This window comes from Lynx canadensis, chromosome B3 (genome assembly GCF_007474595.2).
Source record: "Lynx canadensis isolate LIC74 chromosome B3, mLynCan4.pri.v2, whole genome shotgun sequence".
Taxonomy (NCBI): domain Eukaryota; kingdom Metazoa; phylum Chordata; class Mammalia; order Carnivora; family Felidae; genus Lynx; species Lynx canadensis.
Genome location: NC_044308.2, coordinates 54,691,215 through 54,712,722, shown reverse-complemented (window position 1 = coordinate 54,712,722; position 21,508 = coordinate 54,691,215). Strand labels below are relative to the sequence as shown.

Below are 21,508 nucleotides of genomic sequence, written 5' to 3'. Positions count from 1 at the left end.
ATAAAGGACCAGATAGTGAAAACATTAGGCTTTGCCAATGATACAATCTCTGTCACAACTACTCGATGCTGCAGTTGTAGCTAGAAAAGCAGTCACAGACAATACATAAATGAATGGGCATGATTGTGTGATGGTAACACTTATGGGCACTGAAATTTGAATTCCATATAATTTTCACAGATCATGGAATATTCATCTTTTGATTTTTTTTCTGAACCAGTTAAAAAGATCAAAACCATTCTTGGGTCACAAGGTGGTAAAATCAAAATCAGACAGTAGGTTGGATTAGGCTCTCAGTTTGTGGTTTGCTAAGCAAAACCCAAAAATGAATGTTAGAGCCTTTGGGGTCATGGTCAGCTACGGAAAACCTATTAGAGCACAACCTTTTAATCTTTACAAAGATTATTTTTATATATTTTGGACTTGGTCTTGTGCAGTTTCTTGGTATAGGAAGCTAGTTTTATAAGAGATGGGCCTTCTACGTAAATATAAGAATTATGGAACTCCTTTTACAAACTGTGAATTATCATTTTCCATTCTTTGTCCCTCCTATCAGTACTCAGTGGAGAAAGAGGAAAACTGAAATTCTTTTGTTTTTAGTATCAACTAAAGTTCATTAAGTGATACCATGTGCATTATACAGTGCATGGTACATGAAGAAATACAGAAGGAAACAAAAGTGCAAAATTACAGTAAGCATTAAAAGGAAAAAATGTTAAGGGCATTGATTTATCTATAATTCCACTTTTGCATGATAACAGAACCTGAAAAAAGGCTGCTTAACAGTGGACTCTGCAAGCATACAGCCAGAGTTGAAAATCTAGCTCTCTTACAAGTTCTGTGACCTTGGCAAGTTATTGTTTTATCCATATAATGTCTGTCTTCTTTAAGAGATGCATCTGGGGGTGCCTACGTGGTTCAGTCGGTTAAGCATCTGATTCTTGATTTTGGGTCTGATTCTCAATTTCAGGTCGTGATCTCATGGTTCGTAGGACCAAGCCCCACATTGGGCTCTGTGACGACAGCTCAGCTGCTTGGTATTCTCTCTCTCCTCTCTCTCTGTCCCTCCCTCCCTCGCTCTCGCTCTCTCTCAAGAATAAATAAATAAACTTAAAAAAATAAAGAAAGAGGAGTACCTGGGTGGTGTTCTTTCTCTCTCAAAAGTAAATAAAAACATGAAAAAAAAAAAGAAAGAAACGGTTCTAACCTGTTTTTACAATGCCTAGTACCCAGCTGAGCACTCTATGGGTTATAACTGGGGTGCTACAGATAATATGTTGTAGAAGAGGTCCAATTATGTCTGTTGTGCAAATAGTAACGGACAGTGCAAGTTTCTACACAGGCAGAATGAGTAAATGTTTAGAGATCTCTATGGCACTGAAACACAGTATGATCCCTTTTCCCAGCTCCCCCTTCCACACAGAGGTACGTATTGCCCATGTTGCTGGAGTGTTCACCACTAATGGCTCACAGCTACGTTGCTTCCCCGAAGCTGTCTTCTCCTTAAGGCAGTTGCCTTGCCCACAGATGTGTCCCATCCCTAGAGACAGCAGGCATCCAAAGGCAGGTCAAAATTAATTCAAAGGCCTGGTCTCTTTGCCCATGAGATCTGCTCAGGCCTTTGCTGAGATGGCATCACTGGTCAGCCTCCTGCATCCCTCACTCCCCCACATGTTGATCCTGAGCGCCCACGCAATAAGCCTTCTGCATTTAACTCTCCACCTCAGCGTCTATTTCTAGATCCAACCTAAGCCCTCTAATGAGCTGCTGCCAGATTCCTGCCACCTTACATTGGCATACACACTTAACTAGAAAATGCCTTCTTTTTCTTTTCTTTTCTCTCTCTCTCTTTTTTTTTTTTTTTTTTTTTGTCTGTGTTGTCACCGATAACAATGGAAGAGATCATTTTCAGAGAAATTCTCATTAGTGGCTCAGATAATCTGGATCTGGATCCACCCTCTTATTGCTCAAACATATGTGAAAACAACCATTTTCATAGGGTGGGTGCAGTTCTCACAAGCCACAGCTCATGTGTAATTAAAGGGGTCAGAGCTGCAGACTTACTTTGTCAGGCAGTTCTCAGTTTTCCTAAGGAGAATACCAATAGGAAGTGGAACGAATCTGCCTGGCAGGTGGAGAGATGCACCAACTGTCCTGCATTTCCTTTGGCCACAAAGCTCTCTTTTTTATCAAAGAAAGGACTCTTTTCATGCTGAGATTAGTTTTAATGAATTTTGAGTGTCTTCCATCTGGCTCACTCTTCCCTAAAGGAACTGTATCATTGATTTTTCTGGCGATATATATACACATACATATAGCAGAATTAGAACTCGCTGCTCTGGCATTCCCCAGGCTTTGCCCTTTCCTTAACAACAAAAACGGAACCGTAAATGCCTCCAGATGCTTTTTGGGATCTTTGGGAGAACCACTTTTTCAAAATTAAGGGATTTTCATGACCCCTGGTCCAATTATAAACCTCATTTTGAAACCACAGGATAGGGGTGCCTAGGTGGCTCAGTCAGTTAAGTGTCTGACTCTCGATTTTGACTTAGGTGATGACCTAACAGTTGGTGAGTTCAAACTCCATGTTGGGCTCTGCACTGGCAGTGTGGAGCCTGCTTGGGATTCTCTCTCTCTCTCCCTCTCTCTCAGCCCCTCCCCTGTTCATGTGTATTCTCTCCCTCTCTCTCAAAATAAATAAATAAACTTTAAAAAACATATGGAAAAAAAAATTTTTTAAAGAAACCACAGGATATGCTTCCTTATACCTGTGATTCTCAAACTGTGGTTTCTTGACCAGCAGCATCATTAATACCCGGGAATTTGATAGACATGCAAATTCTTTTTTTCATATAATTTTGATATTTATTTATTTGCGAGAGAGAGGGAGAGAGATGGAGCATAAGCAGGGGAGGGGCAGACACACACACACACACACACACACACACACACACACAGAATCTGAAGCAGGATCCAGGCTCTGAGCTGTCAGCACAGAGCCCAACGCGGGGCTTGAACTCATGAACCATGAGATCATGATCTGAGCCGAAGTCGATGCTTAACCGACTGAGCCACCCAGGAGCCCCAACGTGCAAACTCTTGAATCAAAAACTCTAGGAGTGGGGTACAACATTCTGTGTTTCAACAAGTCCTGCAAGTGACTGATTCCTTTGCATGCTAAAGTTTGAGAACCACTGTCTGACACAATCTTAGAAAGCGTCTGGTCCTACACGTACCCTTACCTACAGATTTGTGAGTGTCTTTATGTAGGCCCTTCCAGGCAGTACTCACAAATAAGAAATCTGGCATATTGAACCCAAGTCAAATTCCAAATTGAACACTTCCTTATTCTGTCACTTCTGGCTGTCAGCATTTCCCCTTGCTTTGTTCCTTAAAGTTCTCTCATCTTGATGGAGGCAAGTACACAGGAGTCAGTCAACTCTGGTTTCTGGTTCTACCACTTATTAACTTGTTAGGTGACATTGTTGAATTCCACAATTTCTCTAAGTCTCAGTATCCTCATGGGCAAAATAAGGTTAATAGTGATATCTATTTTATAAATGTTAGCTTTTGTTATGATGATAATGCTGCTGATAGTACCTATTACTTAATCATAAACTGCTCTGTAGATTGCTTGCTAATACTTGAAACTAGAAAGAAGTTGAAGCCAGTTCCATGGGAATTGAGAAATCTTTCTTTTCATCTGAATCAAGTCCTTGAGCTCCAAGGGTCTTTGAGCCAAACTGAGTATCTTCAGTGAATTTATTTTTATTCCTTTGTTTAACAATATATACGAGTGGGTGTCCATGTGTCAAACACTCTACCTTGGAGCTAGGAGCCTGACCCAGTTTTCTAAGAGCTCCTCATTCTGGAATTTGACCTAGTTCAGGATGCCAGGTTCCATGTTTGTAGATTATCTAAGTCTTTTCTGCTTTTCTCTGATTACCAGAAGTGACCATGGAGCCTTCAAGAACTCCAGAGTCACCTCAAGATCTGTGATCAAGGGCTGTGAAGACCTGAAACTTCTCCGTTAATCAATATATATTTATTGATCCAGCTATATTTTGGGCCTTGTGTCTTTGAAACCTGCCAGGACTATGGACCAGGTTTCTGTAAGAACATTAAAACCCAAAGATGATGGATGATGGAACTCTTATGATTGGTCCATTGAAGTAGAACCATGGGGGACCCAACCCCTTCCAGGCCAAACACAGTATGGGACAAACTCTGAACTTTTTCAGGAGACTCCCATGCAGCTACAGCATTGATGTTTCTAGGAACACTGTTCAAAAAGCCTATTCTACTTGCACTGTTAAATGATTCAGACCAGTGTGCCTGTCAACATCAGAATTAGAAATCTACTTTCTTGCTCCTGGAAATTGGTACTGAGTATAAGTGAGAATGTTGGGGTGCTACAAATTCAGTACTGACTTCTATAGGAAACCAAAAAGGGCTACAAAAGGGACATCCTTAAACGCATTATCACCTGGCTGTGCACAGTAAATAAGGCCTGGAGGGAAAAGATCACTGGAGAAAGTATTTCATTTCATTTCAATTGGAGCTAAAAACACTGGGGTCTCTCCCAAATGCATCAGCTTTAACATCCATGCATCTTAAGCTCTGAATGAATTTGTTCCTCTTCAAGCACTTGAGGCCATCCCCTACCATCTGTATTTAGGCCCAGACAGCTAACCATTCTCCCTTGGCTCAGTAAATGTGTATATATGACCTTTTTGAATGTGTGTGTTTGTTTGATAATATCTCCATATATGTAAATTTCTATAGACTCATCTGGATAAATTAGCAGGACCTGATTTTAGTTGCAACATATTTTTAGAAACCAGTTCATAAAGTGGATCACATTTTCCATGGAAAAGATGCTATAATTGGTAGTTTTATTCCTGATCAAATAATCCTCCGCAAATAAAATACAGATGTTGTAAACAACTTGTCATGGAACAACAGTAATGACCATTTTACCATATTTACCTCTATAAATATCTGAAGCATTAAAACAATGCCCTAAGTCCTATAAAATGGAAATAAACATACACAATACCTATACATGCAGCCTCAAACTTTCTTTCACCCCAGAAAAATACAGCTCAGTTGAATTATGTTCTAAAACTAATGTGCCAGCTATAATAACATGAAATATTTGATTACTAATTTAGCAAGCCTTGGATTTGAGAGGAGCATTTTGGGGATGATTTAAATAATCCCAATCTTTCCTTGTTTTAAGGTGTCCAAAAAATTTGATCTAATGTCTTCTTTTCCCTTTGAGGTAGAAATCTATTTTTTACTGCATTTACTACCTCCATTTTATAAGCCTCTTTCTCCTCCTGCGTTTTCTGCTCTTTTTCCCCCTCCATAGTCACTCCCCTTCCCAATATATGACTACTATGGAAATACTATGTTGTCACAATGCAACTCTGTCCTGGCCAAAGATAATTCCTCCAGGATTAGGTCCCAATCACTGTCTCACCTGGGAATTTGATATTTGGGACCCAGGGAACCAGAGATGGGCCTCCTGCAGAGGCCTCAGGACCCAAAACCACTGTCCTACTAGTTTGTTCACTCGTTTTTCGGGTCCCATGAGCTGCCCCAATATCCTTCCAAGAAACCTCCCTTTTGGCTTAAGCTAGGCAGAGTCATTTTCTGTTACTTCAGGCAAAAAGACTTGGGGTGCCTGGGTGGCTCAGTCAGTTAAGTGACTGACTTTGGGCTCAGGTCATGTTCTCACAGTTCGTGAGTTCAAGCCCTGCATCGGGCTCTGTGCTGGAAGCTGTTTCAGATTCTGTCTCTCTCTCTCTGCCCCTCCCCTGTTCGCACTCTGTCTCTGTCTCTCTCAAAAGTAAATAAACATTTAAAAAAATTTTTTTAATGAAAAAAAAAAAAAAAAAGACTCTTGGGGTGCCCGGTAATTCAGTCCCTTAAGCGTCCGGCTCTTCATTTCAGCTCAGGTCATGATCTCACAATCGTGAGATCAAGCCCCGAGTCGGGCTCTGTGCTGGGCATGGAGTCTGCTTAAGATTCTCTCTGTCTTTCTCTCTCTCCCTCTGCCCCTCCCCCGCTCGCTCTCTCTCAAATAAAATAAAAGAAATAAAAAATAAAGCAAAAAGACTGTTACTAAATATACCTATGACAAATAGAGGCACTTAAGATTATTCTTCCACCTGAAGGCTCAGGTCAAAGCAAGTACTACTCATACTAAACAACCTAGAAAATCTGTACAACAAATGACAAAAATATGTAACAAATTAATAAACACTATATAGTTTCACTTTAGGTATTAAATGTATGGCAGGAAAACCCTTATAAACCAAACTGTTACTCTTGGTTCTCTCCAGTGATTTGTCTGTTTTTTCTTTTATTTTGCCCTACTTTCCAGTTCCCACAATAAGTCAGATTTACTTTTTGTAATTAGACAAAAAAAATAGTGAAAGAATTTTAAGAATGAGATGTCCCACAGAGGATTGACATCGGTGATAATGATCATAGCCACGCTGTTCTCTCACTTGCAAGTGATTTTTAGGAGCGCCTGTGTGGCTCAGTCGGTTAAGTCTCCGACTATGGATCAGGTCATGATCTCATGGTTCATAATTCCCAGCCCCACGTGTCTGTGTTGACAGCTCAGAGCCTAGAGCCGGCTTCAGATTCTGTGTGGGTATGTGTGTCTCTCTCTCTTGCCCTCCCCTGCTCTCTCTCTCTCTGTCTCTCAAAAATATATATAAACATTTAAAGATTTTAAAAAAAGAAGTGATTTTAAAGATGACTCAGGCCTGCTGTTATTCCCTCAATTGTTCCCCACTATCTTAATCTATTCGTAGCTAAAAGAGCAGTTTCTTAGCTTCAAAGCAATGTCACTAGGAAACATTAATGACTGTAGGGACAGGATTTGGAGTGAGAGTACGTGGGTTTGAGCCCCAGAAAAAATGCTTTGTGGTCTAGGGATGGTCACTTACTTTCTCTAAGCCTCAACTTCCCATTTAGCTTCCCTTGGCTTTAAAATGGGGAATCACAGGGGCACCTGGGTGGCTCAGTTGGTTGAGCATCTGACTTCGGCTCAACTCATGATCTCGCGGTTTGTGAATTCGAGCCCCACATCGGGGCTTGCTGCTGTCAACCTGTCAGCACAGAGCCCACTTGGGATCTTCTATCCCCTTCTCTCTTCCCCTCCCCTGCTTGTTCTCTCCCCAAAATAAATATTAAAAAAATAAAAATAAATAAAATGTGGAATTACAGTGTTCTCTGAGGGTGTTTGTGTGGTTCACAAGAGATGTACAAAGATACAAAAGCTCTGTGCAATGGGAAACAAACACGAGCTATTGGTACCTACTCTCTCCTCCAGTCCTCCAGCAGCCCTCTCGGCCAGTGTGGCTTTTGGCTGGGCTTCTTCATCAAGAAATTAGAAGAGTCCACTCTGCACTCCTTACCAAATTCACTTGGCTGAGGATGGGCTGGAAACTCAGGCCCTGAGGTCTCAGTTATCCTTCTCTTAATGGCTTTGTATCCTTTCAACAAAATAAAATTCATTTATACGATACTGAATCCTACAAAAATATAATCCATCTAGTACCTATACTTTTTCAAAAATTGTAGTAAAATACACCTACCATAACATTTACCAATGTGGCTATTTTTAATATAGCTCAGTGGCATTAAGCACATTCATACTATTGTGCAATGATTACCACCATCCATCTCCAGAACTCTTCGTCTTCCAGACTTCCAAACTTACAAATTGAAACTCTGTCCCCATTAAGCACTAACTCCCTCCCAACCACACAAGCCCCTGGCAATCCCCATTCTACCTTCTGTCTCTGGACCTGCAACTCCAGGTACTTCATATAAGTGAAAAATTACACAATATTCGTCCTTTCGTGACTGGCTTATTTCATTTCACATAATATATTCAAGATTTGCTATGGTCTGAATGTCTGCGTCTCCCCAAAGTGTGCATGTTGCCATCTTAATGCCCAAAGGTGATGGTTTTGGCAGGTGGAGTCTGTGGGAGGTAATCATGCCGTAAGGATGGAGCCCGCATGAATGAGGCTGGTGCGCTCACAAAAGAGATATCACAGAGCTCCCTGGCCTCCCTAGCAATGTGGTTAGTCTGTGATTTGGAAAAGGGCCCTCATCCAGCCATGCTGACGCCTTGATCTCAGACATGCAGACTCCAGAACTGTGAAAAATAAATATCTGTTGTTTATAAACTGCCCAATCTGTGGTACTTTGTTACAGAGGCCCAAATACATTAAGACAAGGCTCAGCCATGTGGTAGCACGTGCCAGTTCTCTTACTTTTTTTTCCCAGCTTTATCGAGGTATCATTGACAAATAAAACTAACATTTTTAAAGTGTACAATGTGATGATTTGATATACATATACGTTGTGAAAGGACTCCCACAATCAAGTTCATGATCACATACATCACCTCCCATATTTAATTTTTGTGCGTGTCTGTGTGTGTGAGAACACTTAAGATCTAGTAGCAGCAAATTTCACTTATGCAATACACTATTATCAGCTGGAGTCCCCATGCTCTGCATTAGATCTTCAGGTCTGACTCATCTTATAATTAAAAGTTTGTACCCTCTTACCAGCATCTCCACATTTTCCCTCAACCCCCAGCCCCTGGCAACTACCATTCCACCCTGCTTCAATGAATTGGATGTTTTTGTTGTTCCTTTTTTTTTTTTTTTTTTTTTTTTAAGATTCCACATATAAGTGAGGGGCGCCTGGGTGGCTCAGTCAGTTGGGTGTCTTACTTCAGCTCAGGTCATGATCTTACGGCTTGTGGGTTCAAGCCTGCATTGGGCTCTGTGCTGACAGCTCCGAGCCTGGAGCCTGTTTCAGATCCTGTCTCCCTCTCTTTCTGCCCCTTCCCCACTCATGCTCTGTCTCTCTCTCTCTCTCAAAAATAAATAAACATTAAAAAAATTTTTTTTAATTCCACATATAAGTGATACCATGCAGTATTTGTCTTTCTCTGACTTATTTCACTTAGCATAATACCTTTCAGGTTCATGCATGTTGCCACAACTGGCAGCATTTTCTTCTTTTTTAAAGCTAATATTCCATTATGTGTGTGTGTGTGTGTGTGTGTGTGTGCGTGTGTGTGTGTGTATGTATCACATTTAGTTTATCTATTGTCCATTGGACAATAGATACTTGGGTTGCTTTTGTGTATTGTGAATAATGCCGCTCTGAACATGGATATACAAATATGTTTGAGTCACTGTTTTCAGTTCATTTAGAACTACATCCAGAAGTGAAATTGCTGGTTATATGGTAGTTCTATTTTTAACTTTTTGAGAAACTCCCATACAGTTTTCCATAGTGGCTGTACCATTTTACATTGCTACCAAGAATGCACAAGAGTTCCTAATTTCTCCACACCCTTGCTAACATTTGTTATTTTCTGTTTTGGGGATTTGTGTGTGTGTCTCTGTGCTTTAAATAACATTCTAATGAATGTAAAGTACAACCTCATTGTGGTTTTGATTTGCATTTGCCTAATGATGAGTGATGTTGAGCATCTTTTCATGTGCTTATTGTCCATTTGTATATCTTCTTTGGAAAAATGGGTTAAGTCCTTTGCCTAGTTTTTCATAGAGTTGTTTGGTTTTTGTTGTTGTTGAGTTGTATAAGTTCTTTATATATTCTGGATATTAACCCTTTATCAAATATATGATTTGAAAATACTATTTCTATTCTGTGGGTTGCTTTAGTAACTATATTTCTTGGCCTTACACCTGTTCATTCAAATAGTAACTGTGCACCTATACTTGAAATACACTGTGCTAATGACTGAGCAAAACAATGTCATTGACTTTCATATTCTCTCTCCCTTCATTTCACACTGTCATGCTATCAGAACCCCTCCCAATGCTTGGAAACATTTTTTTTTATTACTAGATCTTTGGAGTCTTCTAAAAGGAATTTAATTGACTATTTCATCTCAGATATCTGAGAAATGAGATCTCAGTACTAAATAGGCTGTGAGGAACTGGGGAGCAGTGAAACTTGAAACTAGAAGAAACAGTCATTGTCCATACATACCCATACACACACACACACACACACACACACACAGCCCAAAACCTCCAGCAAGAGCTTCCTGACATCTACACGTGTGAGACAAGAAGCACGTCCACTTGCATCAGTGCTTGCCAAAGAGTGTTTGACTGTTAGGTTTTACTGTAACTGTTCCCACCAGCTGATAAAGGTTATAAACCTTGACCCTGGGACACTGGACCCTTACTGAGGTCTTAACATTCTTTCCTGACCAATGAACAATGGCACTTGTTTTATCCAACCACATACATTCCATCTCAGCCAGAGTGCTTGTTTTCAATCCTTAGCATGACCACCATAAACAAAAACTTAAAAACTCCTGATTTTTTTTTTTCTCCTCACCACTCTCCTCAGCAAATTTCTTCATTAAGGAGTGTTCCTTTGCCTGGCAAGTTAATGGACTCAGTCTTTTATATTCACATATGGCAGTCTTTATTTTGTGTGCTCTGTGGCCTACAATCCTACTAAGTCCGGTGATCTCCTCACAAGTCAACAAAGAACCCACACACCAGATTCGGTACAGTTACTCCGTTTTATGCAGAGATACACTCATCCACGGGTAGCTGCAACCGAATCCCATTCCTATAATCCTCAGGACAGTTAGCTAAATGCCAGCCTGTTTTCAAACAGATATCTTAATTTAGCCACCAAACATACAGATATTTGACCTCTACAGAATACTTTCCCTCCTCATGCTCACATTTCTTAGAAACTATAAACACAGGCCTTTATGTAAATGTTCAGCTGCTTCTTGGATCTGCTTTACATCAAATGGTTGCTAACTCTCTCTCTCTCTCACACACACACACACACATTTGTCTCTGAAGAACTGAGTTTAATGCCCTGTTGAAGCCAAAGAATCAAAATTTCAAGATAGTGAATTAAATTTGCAGAATCACTGTTCATTAGCAGTAACGTTTCAAACAGGAAATTAGTCCAATTACAATATCCTCTGAATTACGATCTCTGCTTCCTCATTGCCTTATCTAGTACCAAATCACACAAATAGCCTGCTTAGTGTCTATGGCAGCAGTTCAAAAAACAATGTTACCCAAGGTTTTTCTTCCCTCGTGGAATGGAATGGAATGGGGCAGATAAATATTCCATGACTTGTGGCCCCTTAAGATCGGCTAGAGAAAATGAATCTTAAGCCAGGATCCCCAACAGGGAGCTTTACCACCCATTGTCTAACAGCTCCCCATGTTCCTTCGTAGACCCCCAGGGATGATAATCACGGGAATGAGGCAAACCCACTGCCAGCTGCTGCTTCCCAGCTGTCCTGGAGCCTGGCGTGGGCAGATCCCATGCTGGGTGTCTCATGCTTAGCCTGGCTGATTTAATTACCAAATATGAGTTACAAACATAAGACAGTAAATACAGGAAGCAGGGAGAATAGTAAGACAGTGATCTGGAGATCCCTCCCACCAGCACTGTGTCCTGCCCCTGGAAGTAAAGTGATGTCCTACAATAAATGCAATGAACTCACTGTCCCCTCGACAGTTTCCTACGAAGTTCTGTTCTTTAGAGTTGAAAGTCAAGCCCTGTCCCACCAGCTCCACTTGGTGGCTCCACCCTGATACACATGTTTATCCCTCCTTCAGTATCTGACGTAGGTTCCTAGCTAGACACAAAGAAGGAGGCACCTCTAGGGAGAGAGGGAAGATTTTTTTCTCCGTTGCAAGATGTGGATGCTTACTCAAAGGAGGGAAACCAGGAGTTAGGTTTTAATGACCTGATTTATTTTGTGTGAGTGTGTATGCACGTGTGTGTGCCCCGATTTAGATTGAATGAGGGTTTTTGTTTTCTTTAGCTTTGTTTTAAAAACCATGATAGAAACCCTTTTACAAGAGAGCAAATGACTATATCATCCTTGTCATGATTTTCACTTTCCCTTTCTCTTATTTCCTATTGCTATTGTTTTCAGAACAAGTTGAAGACAACTGTGGCTGTGAGTCTTGGTCGTCCTAATGATCTTGTTTCTCTTTTCTACCAGGAAAACCTCCTCCTTTGCCCTTTTGCCTGAATACCTGATTACTAAAAACTAAGCTCCCATCCTAAATCAGTCAAGAGAATAAACGCCTGGGTAAGAACTAGTGCAGGAACAACAGTAAAAGCCACCCACGGGACTTTTTTAGGGGACTAAATCTGGAGTCAAAGTGGAGGGGCATGATGGAAGCTTTGAAAAGGGTATGATCCAGGGAACTGCTGAGAAAGTGAATGGCCTCTTGTCCTTTTCTTCTTTTCTCTGCTCTATTTGAGTATTCTCTGTGTTCTAGAAACCCTGCGCATTGAGGCCTCAAACAATTGGCAGAAAAGTCCGTCACGAAGACAAGAATTCTACTCCGCCTTTCTTCTGTGTTCAAATGCTGACCCACCTGTTATATCTGAAATCATGGCTCCTCCTTTATTTTCAGGAATTTCCTGTTACTGTCTCCCGATTATCTGGAATAACGTATTAACTAATTTAGAGATGGTGAGACCATTTATCATGGGTGGGACATCAGCCTGAAATATCATCATTGGAATCTGTAGTGGCAGTTAGATACACTAGTTTATTAGCATTCACACCTGATTGATTTTATGTTTATGTTTGACAGTAAATATAGGGAGATAGCTGTGGTCCTACAAAATGACTTCTTTCTTTTGGAATTCTAACTGGTTCAGTGAAATCTTTTTCTTTGATTAAGTAGGATTATGAGTTAAGTGAAACTGTGTGAATATGTGACATTTAAATTTAAAATAGCTTGAAACCTAGGGGCATGTGGGTGGTTCAGTTGGTTGAGCGTCCAACTTCGGCTCAGGTCATGATCTCACAGTTCCTGAGTTCAAGCCCTGTGTCGGGCTCTGTGCTGACAGCTCAGAGCCTGGCGCCTATTTCAGATTCTGTGTCTCCCTCTCTCTCTGCCCCCTGCCCCATTCACACTCTGTTTCGTTCTCTCTCAAAAATAAATAAACATTAAAAAATTTTAAAAAGTAGCTTGAAACCTGATTAAACTTAATGTTTTAATGATAACATCTAAGACCATTGCTAATAAAGCAACTTGAAAATTGACCAAATGTCAAAATACATATAAGTGGAGAGAAGAAAGGAGAAAGAGCTAAAAGAGACAGAGAGAGAGAGAGAGAGAGAGAGAGAGAAGAAAAGTAAATATTTGGGAAGTGGGATAGGAATTCGAGGTTTTCAAGAAAATAAACGACCCTTAAGCTTGCACAAACCTGCCCAGAGCACAATCTACCATGCCTGAGCCACACATGGACACATCCACGAAGAATAATACCCAGATACCATACAAGGCACCTTCCCCGGGGTGTGTACATTAGTTATAAACTGAATCTTCACGGAATAGAACAAAATAACCTGTTACCATTTACTAAACAATAGGAAAATATAGACTTACAAGCTCACAAAGATGCAAAAAATAGATACTAAAAAAAAAAAAAAAGATACTACATGACTGAGAGAAAGGAATATCAAGCAGTCATTTCTGCATAGCAATCTAGCAATACACACCAAATGCTTTCAAAGCAGTTATATTGTTTGGTCTAGTGGTAAACCTTGAGGACATTGTGTTAAATGAAACAAATCAGTCACAAAGGGACAAATACCACATGATTCCACTCACATGAGGTACCCAGAGTAGTCAAATCCATAGACACAGAAAGTAGAATGGTGGTTGCCATGGGCTAGGGGAGGAGGGAACGAGGAGTTACCATCTGGGAAGATGAAAAAGTTCTGGGGATGGATGGCAGCAATGGTTGCACAGCAACATGAATGTACTTAATGCTACTGAAGAGTGCACTTAAAACTAGTTAAGATGGTAAATTTTATGTGACACGTATCTTATTACAATAAATAATAGTTCTGCATATTTAGCAACAGAGAAATGCTCAAGATGGTAGAAATAGTATCAACTATTTTCCAGATTTTCTATAAAAATCGCTGTAAGTTCATGTATGAGAAAAAGACCAGAAAGTTATCCAAAACACAAAATGTGGGTAGACATTATCTTAGGTAAGATTCTGAGTGATTTTCTTCTTTCATATGTTTCTGTATTTTCCAAATAGTTCTAAGTAACCATAGGGTATTGTTATACCCAGAAAATAAAATTTAAAAGCCCAGCCCCGGGGCAGATGGTAACTACACTTTGGTGAGCACAGCATAAAGTGTAGAGAAGTTGAATCGCTATGTTGTACACCTGAAACTACTGTAACATTGTATGTCAGTTATCCGCAAATTTTTTAGAAATATAAAAATTAAAAAATAAAAGCCCACCCCCTACATCTCTATCCCCTTACCCTGCTTTATTAGTACAGTAATGGCACTTATTACTACATGAAACTATATTGTATATTTATCTGTTTCCTTGCTATAGTCTTGTTCCCCCAGCTAGAACATAAACTCCCTGAGGCCAGACACTTCTGCATCCTTAATTCTTGAGCAGTTTCAGGCATTTAATGGGAACTCCATAAATATTTGAGTGAAAGAAAATGCGTAGATGAATGAACACAAAATCGGTCATCCTCAGGTAAAGACAGTGGGCATTCCTTCGTCCTGTGCCCCCATTCCAGGTACCCGGGGTGGCCACTCTCTACCTCCCATCTGTAATCTGCTCGGCATCAGAGGAAGGGCTTTCTCCAGGTTAAGGATTGTGAGGATGAAAATAAAGCCTGGACACATCCAAAGTAGAGCTAATAGAGGAGAAAATCATCTAGACACTAGGTCACTTGCAGGACAGTTGAAGGGACCGAGAAAGAGAAAACTCCAGCAAGAAGAAATGCAGCTATCTCCAAATCCCAGGAGGTAGTCAGGTGGAACCACACATTTATTCAATAAACCTCCAGCGAGCCTCCTCCAAGTGCCAGGGACTGAGGTGGCCACCAAGAGTACAAAACAAAAGTAGAATTAGATTTCATCTGTGAGACTCCAAAGGAAATACTGAAGGTTGCTGGGGAACTTGGGAAGACAGATTTGAATGCATCACAGAGAGTCTAAAATAGCATTTCCTAAAGAGCATTTCATGGAATGCTAGGGTTCTGTGGGATGTTCCTTTATGTTACATGAAAAAAGGACTCTGGAACCATGTAAGTTTAGACAATCTTGAGATAGACTTTTTAAACTACTGCACAGGGCTTCTTGGGGTTTTTAATATTTTGGTGGATACTGCCACTCTCCTAAAGAGCAATAGGATTCCTTTTCCCAAAACTTTGAACCACAGGACACCTTTTCCAGGCCTACAGTTTCATGGGATGAGTATTAGGAAGAGTTACCCTCTCTTCATAATGAGAACATTCACCTTTGGAAAAGGTGGCCCGCAACCACAGATGCACACGGTAGCACCACACAGAACAGACGCCCAAGGCTTCATCCTAAATCACTCACATCAACCCAGTGCTCTCACCTCTTCCCCTCACCTCACAATTACCCCACTTACCAGTGGGGGCATTCACTTGTTCCTCTTTCCAGTCTTGCCTTGAACTTGACCTTAATGAACCATGCTTTGTATTTCTCCTTCTGACTTGTGCTCTGTGTAATGACTCTGGTTCTTCCCCTACACTGTCTAGGGCCGCCCTGGGCAAGGCTCCCCTGGTTCAACCCTTCCATGCAGCTCACTGTATACAGAGGAGGAAGACTCAGACAAGGAGTAAGTGGGTTCTCATGTCTCACAAATGGGGAGAACTTGGGATTTCTGACACAGAAAATTCTTCCCCGGTCTTCTTTCCAGCTACTTCTTCAATAATGTTCAATTTCCAGACATAATCTTAAGTACTTTTGGTACCTGGGAAACCAGCTATTTCTAGGACTGCATCATCTTATCAGTTATTATATGGAATGCAGATGCTCCATGACACAACTGGGAAATCTTTCACATGATGAGACAAACCCACTCATCCAAGGTCACTGGGCTATTTCCTACCTTCCAGCCATTCAAATAAAAGCCCATGGTGACTTTGGAGGCTTGCATGAAATACCTGCAGGGAAAAACTATTATGACTTCAAACCACAGCACTCAAAAGTCTGCCTTACTTTTGTTCTCTTACCTTGTAACTTGCGTTCTCATTCCAAAATCCAGTGACCTCATTGACTGTAGCACTTCGATACAGCCCATGTACTGGAATAACAAAAACAAAACAAAACAAAAGGGTAAGTAGGAAAAAAGCTAGCACGATGACATTTCTCATCTTCATGGTGACTTCCTAGGAAACACCTTAAGTCAGCTTCTGATATCAAGTTACATTCTCACACTCAGTCTACCATTGATATTTCTGACCATTAATGGGCACATGCCTTAAGTTTCAGTTCAGTTATAAAACATCAGCTAAATCCAAACTATGATACCAGGAATGCAGCTAACAGAGACAATGTGAGTTCATTGGTGAAGAGCATGGGCTCTGGGGCCAGACTGTGTGAATCTGAATCCTAGCTCTGCCACTTATTAGTTATGGAACCTCAGGAAGTTACTCGACTTCTCTGCATTTCAGTTTGTCACTGATAAAATGGGAGATACTATTAGAATTGCTATGAGTTAATTTTTTTCCACATGGGTGAAGGTCTTAGGACAGCACTGGGTACCTACATGTGCTCAATTGTTATGTGAGGCAAACACTACAGCAATGGAGAATCTTCTGAGGACATAAAACAAGCATATAAATGCATAAATACAGAATTCAGTAATAGAAGATCTTCCTTTTTCACAAGATCATTTACTAAAAGGGTTCAAGAAAGGAAAAAAAAAAGTAATTTCCCACACCAGGAATTAGTAAATTTACCTTGAACATGGAGTATTAGAAAAGGAATTGTGCCTTATAAGCTAAAACACAGCTTATATGTCCTGTGGCAGCAGTGAGAACCATGATAGGCTGTGGTAGGAGAGGGAGGTGTTGGTCAGTGTGTATGTGAGAGAAGCCTCATGTCAGCAGCAGTGTGGAGGTGGGTTATTAGTGAGGATGTGCCTGTCAAGGGGGAAGTAATGAGAGCCCACACCGAGGAGAGATGGTGGCAATAGGAAGGAGGGGATGAATTCAAGTGACATCACGGAAATAGATACTACATGATTCGGCAGTTGATTTGATCTAGAGAATAAGAGAGAAGGATGAGTCAAGGATGACTCAGACGCTTCCAGCCAGGGTAGCAGAGGGAACAGTGATTCCATTAACAGAAACAGGAAAACCAGGAGAGGGGAAGATGATGAGTTGGTTTGGGACCCGTTGACTGAAAGACATCAATGGGGTATCCAGGAAATGACAAGCCTGCAGTTGAAAATTGGATTCTGGAATGGTGGAGAAGAATTAAGCCTAGGGATGCAGACTTAGTAGTCTTCTGTGTAGCTTTGCCAAGTGAGGCTGTGGGAGTAAATCCTCTTAGCAGAGCCTTAGCTGATGAGGGAGAGTGTTTCTCTGAGAATGAGCTCGGAAATGTTATGAGAGCCAAGCGGTCTGATTGAAAGTGATCTGTCAGCTCCTTGGAAATTATATGCTTCCTGTTTAGCTTTCCTTTGGAAGTCTTCCAGGCTCCCTCTGCTTGGAAATGGCAAGAGCAATGTGGAAAGATGGCAGGATCTGGGAGGGTGGGGGCCTTCCCAGACACTTCTTGCAGTATTTCTGAGCAAATTCTGCAGATTTAGCATCCTAACAGCAGGTCAGTCTACCAAATGTTGCATAGCCTAGTGCGGGGGAGAGGACCCTGGCCAGAACAATCACCTGGCCATTCTCAGTCAGATTCCTGTTTGTCACATTCTTCTTGGGTCTCCAGTATTGACACACAAAAACATTTTTGAACACTTCATACCAATCACACCTAACTTCCCAAGGCTTGAACACCGGGGAAGTAAGTGATGTCTGGAGAGTTCTGTTCAATAACCCGTAAGACTTATTAGGGGAGGAAAGCTAGATTTAGGGGATGTGGTAGAAAGCCCATCTCAGAACAATCAGGAAAGGAGACTTAAGAGTCTGAGCTCCATGTCAAGGTGCATTAAAAAGATTGTTTTCATATCCTCCCCGGCTGCTCCAGCTTTTCATGCCCCTCAGTGTCTTCTTCCATTTCAAAACGTAGCTCCTGCTCCTCTGTTCTCTGTACCCCTCACCCTAGAAAGAATGAGCTCCCCACACAGGTGGGATATGGGTCTGGGCTGATCTCCAACTCCCCCAGGAGGCTGCGTCAGTACAGATGTGCGGGGCATCTTCAGCTGTAAATCATCAATTTAAGATGAGGTGATAATAACCAGCACACTTTTGGGAAATGTAAACAAACACCAAATTTTTCCACTTAAATTTTCAGCCAGAGTAATTTTTTCAAAAATACACCTTAGGGGCACCTGGGTGGCTCAGTCAGTTGAGCATCTGACTTCGGCTCAGGTCATGATTCCAAGGTTCGTGAGTTCGAGCCCCACATTGGGCTCTGTACTGACAGCATGGAGCCTGCTTGGGATTCTCTCTCTCTCTCTCTCTCTCTCTCTCTCCCTCTCCCACTTTCTCGCTCTCTCTTTTTCTCTCTCTCTGCTGTCAGTGCAGATGCCTTCTTCGGATTCGGATCCTCTGTCCACCCCCCCCCCCGTCCCTCCCCTGCTTGCTCTCTCTCTCTCAAAAATAAATAAAACATTAAAAAATACACATCAGACCATGTCCCTCCATTGCTTAAAACTTCTGACATTTATTATCAAAACAAACTTGTTACTATAAACCCCCAGACCCTGCATTTTCTGGCCCCTGCTTACCATCTCCTCAATGTCATCTGCGTACTTCTCCTCCTATATACTTCATTGCCACATTGGCCTTCTTTCTATTCCTCAAATACACCCAACTCTTTCCAAACACAGGGACTTTGCACTTGCTGTTTCCTCTCCCCTCATTGCTATCTCTGCCTAGTTCTTCTTCATTCTCTAAGACCGACTCCTTCTTATCCTTTAGGTTTTAACTCAAATGTCACTGCCCCAGAAGCCCCTTCCTGTCACCCTTCATCACAGCCTTCACTCATCACCTTCATGCCACTGTTTTTCAGGTTTACTTGTTAGCTTGTTTGTTTATTGCTTGTCTTGATTTCTTTGACTGTAAACACCATGGTCAGCACTGTATTCCCAGCACCTGGGATAGTGCCTGGGATATGTTGGTACTCAATAAATACTAGCTGAAAGAATGAGTAAAGCTTCTATTGCTCAACTCCAACAGTATCTTAAAAATGAGCACAGGGAGAGAAGAGACGGAGGAAGGTGAAGGTTTGACTGGTCTGTCATCCTAGGGGATAAATGAGGAGTCCAGGAGAAATGAAGACTCAGAAGGAGACTCAGGAGTTATAAACCAGGATGATACCTTTGGAAGACTTCTGGATTTCTTTATCATTTCCTCTGTTTATTAATTTTGTTAGTCCCCATCTTAGAGACTGGCAACAAACAGCCTTAATAGAAGAGGTTTTGTAGTGAAGTGGGAGGCTGGGGGGAACACGCCCCCTTCTCAGGCAGTTTAGTGGCAGTGGGAGGGGAGAGCCCTGGGTGATAAAGTGGATGGTGGGGACTTTAACAGGAAGGGAGAGCAGGCTGCATATCAGACAGGAATGGGAAAAGAGGCAAAGAGAGTCAGGTGGAATATGGATGCTCCAATGCCAATGAGGCTTAACACCCATGTGAGGGACAGTGTCGTAGTAGGGGCAATTCTCAGTCCAGTGAAATGAATCACCAATGGTGGGATTTGGGTTATCAATGAGGAAAGGGGTTTTTACTGGAGAGAGAGAGAGAGAAAAACAGGGAGAGAGAGAATATTCTAAGGCTTTGTTCTTAATCACACTTCGTGGCAATAACCACCTCGTTGCTTCCTTCTGAGACAGACCCAGGCATTGCTTCCAATCCCCTTTCCTTCACTGAAACCTCGGTTTTGTTCCATACACTTGACTGTCAGCAGTGGCACAGGTGATACTTTCTGCCAGCCTCACTGTCATAAACTGAAGTTTCTGAAGACACAGGAGTCATGCCTGAGGAGATAGGACAACAACTACAATTCCTCTTCCACCATGGGTGTATGTGGAGAAAGCCACTCTAAGCAAAATGAAGGGAGGGAATCAATGCCTGATTTTTCACAATTAACCTGGAGCCCAGAATGGACTTGGTCTTCCCATGAACTCACACAGTTCATTCTACTCAGAAACCATTACTATGAGGAAGCAGGGAAAGGGCAGTACATAAAAAGAATCCATCCGCTTTCTTTGTTTAGCTACCTGATGACTACATACGCAGACAGTGGTTGAGTGTCGAGGCCTGGGGAAGGAGAAATTTAGTCTGTTGGTTTAGGTATAAACTGGGAATGACGATACCTCTCACTCATTTATTAAATGTGGATCTGAATAAGATATGGTCTCTGTTCTTAAGAAACCCAGCCTCATAAGGATAGGAGAATCATGAAAGAGATGATTTATCTTCTCTTTCTAAGAGTTGAGTCATTATTGTTAATTCCATTTAATAGAAGAGGACATTAAGGTCTATTAAAGGGAAGTGCCTGGCTCAGTTTCATTTATTCAGTGAGACTGAATCGGGGTTTATTCCAGAGTCTGTAGCCCATTCCTGGGACTCTGTGTGTAAGCCTTGTATAACAGGAAAAGAAAAAACAGACAGGGTCATTGAGCTGGCTCCCACTGACTCTTCCTTTGGTCTACTCAGGTAGGTAACAATGAGATGAGCCTGGGGGCCACGGTAGTGAGAACAGGATGAAACCAGCTTCTTCTGGGGACCACAGGAGGTGGCACATGAGACAGAAGACACTCCCTAATTCATGACCCCGAGAGGACACCGAAGACCTTTATTAGAGGCATACAAGCTTGGTGAGAAAGTAGCATAGCTCAGCAGTGCTCAGACAACCTTCCCATTCAGCACCTGACAGACAGCTTACCTAACTCCCAGCCCATGCTCTCTCTTCATGCCCCAAGGCAACAATAATATTTTTGTACTGTCTGAGCTTCAACCACTTGCTCCCAGGGAGAGGTGAACAGCCTATTCATAGCTGTGTGTATCCTGGGCTTTTGAAGACATTACTGGGGTTTTCAGAGAGGAGGCATGATAGCTAGCTTATGAGACTTTCTCATACTGACTCTTTTACAGAATGAGGACTTTGACTCTATTACCCAAAGAGAACGGATATATATTCTTATATCCTCAGAAAGAATGTCTGAAGGACACATGAGAAACCATTAATGGTGATTACCTCTGGGAATGGGAGAGAGGCAGGTTTTTACTTTTCACTTTGCAGTTATATTGTTTGTTTCCTTAATAAGTAGGTAGTATTATTACTGGGTTTAAAAATTAATAAAGCCGAGGCATCTGGGTGGCTTAGTCAGTTAAACACCCAACTTCAGCTCAGGTCATGATCTCATCATGAGTTTGAGCCCTGCATCAGGCTCTGTTCTGACAGCTCAAAGCCTGGAGCCTGCTTCGGACTCTGTGTCTCCCTT

The 21,508-nt window shown here is 41.6% G+C and overlaps 1 protein-coding gene across 1 annotated transcript in view; it reads right to left on the bottom strand.

The window, feature by feature from the left end:
- Positions 1-21,508, bottom strand: part of SHC4 (SHC adaptor protein 4) — a 124,580-nt gene that overhangs the window by 68,822 nt on the left and 34,250 nt on the right. The window contains exon 2 of the mRNA XM_030318232.2: positions 16,120-16,190. Within this exon, the coding sequence (XP_030174092.1) occupies positions 16,120-16,190 (71 nt within the window). The remainder of the gene's footprint in view (positions 1-16,119; positions 16,191-21,508) is intronic.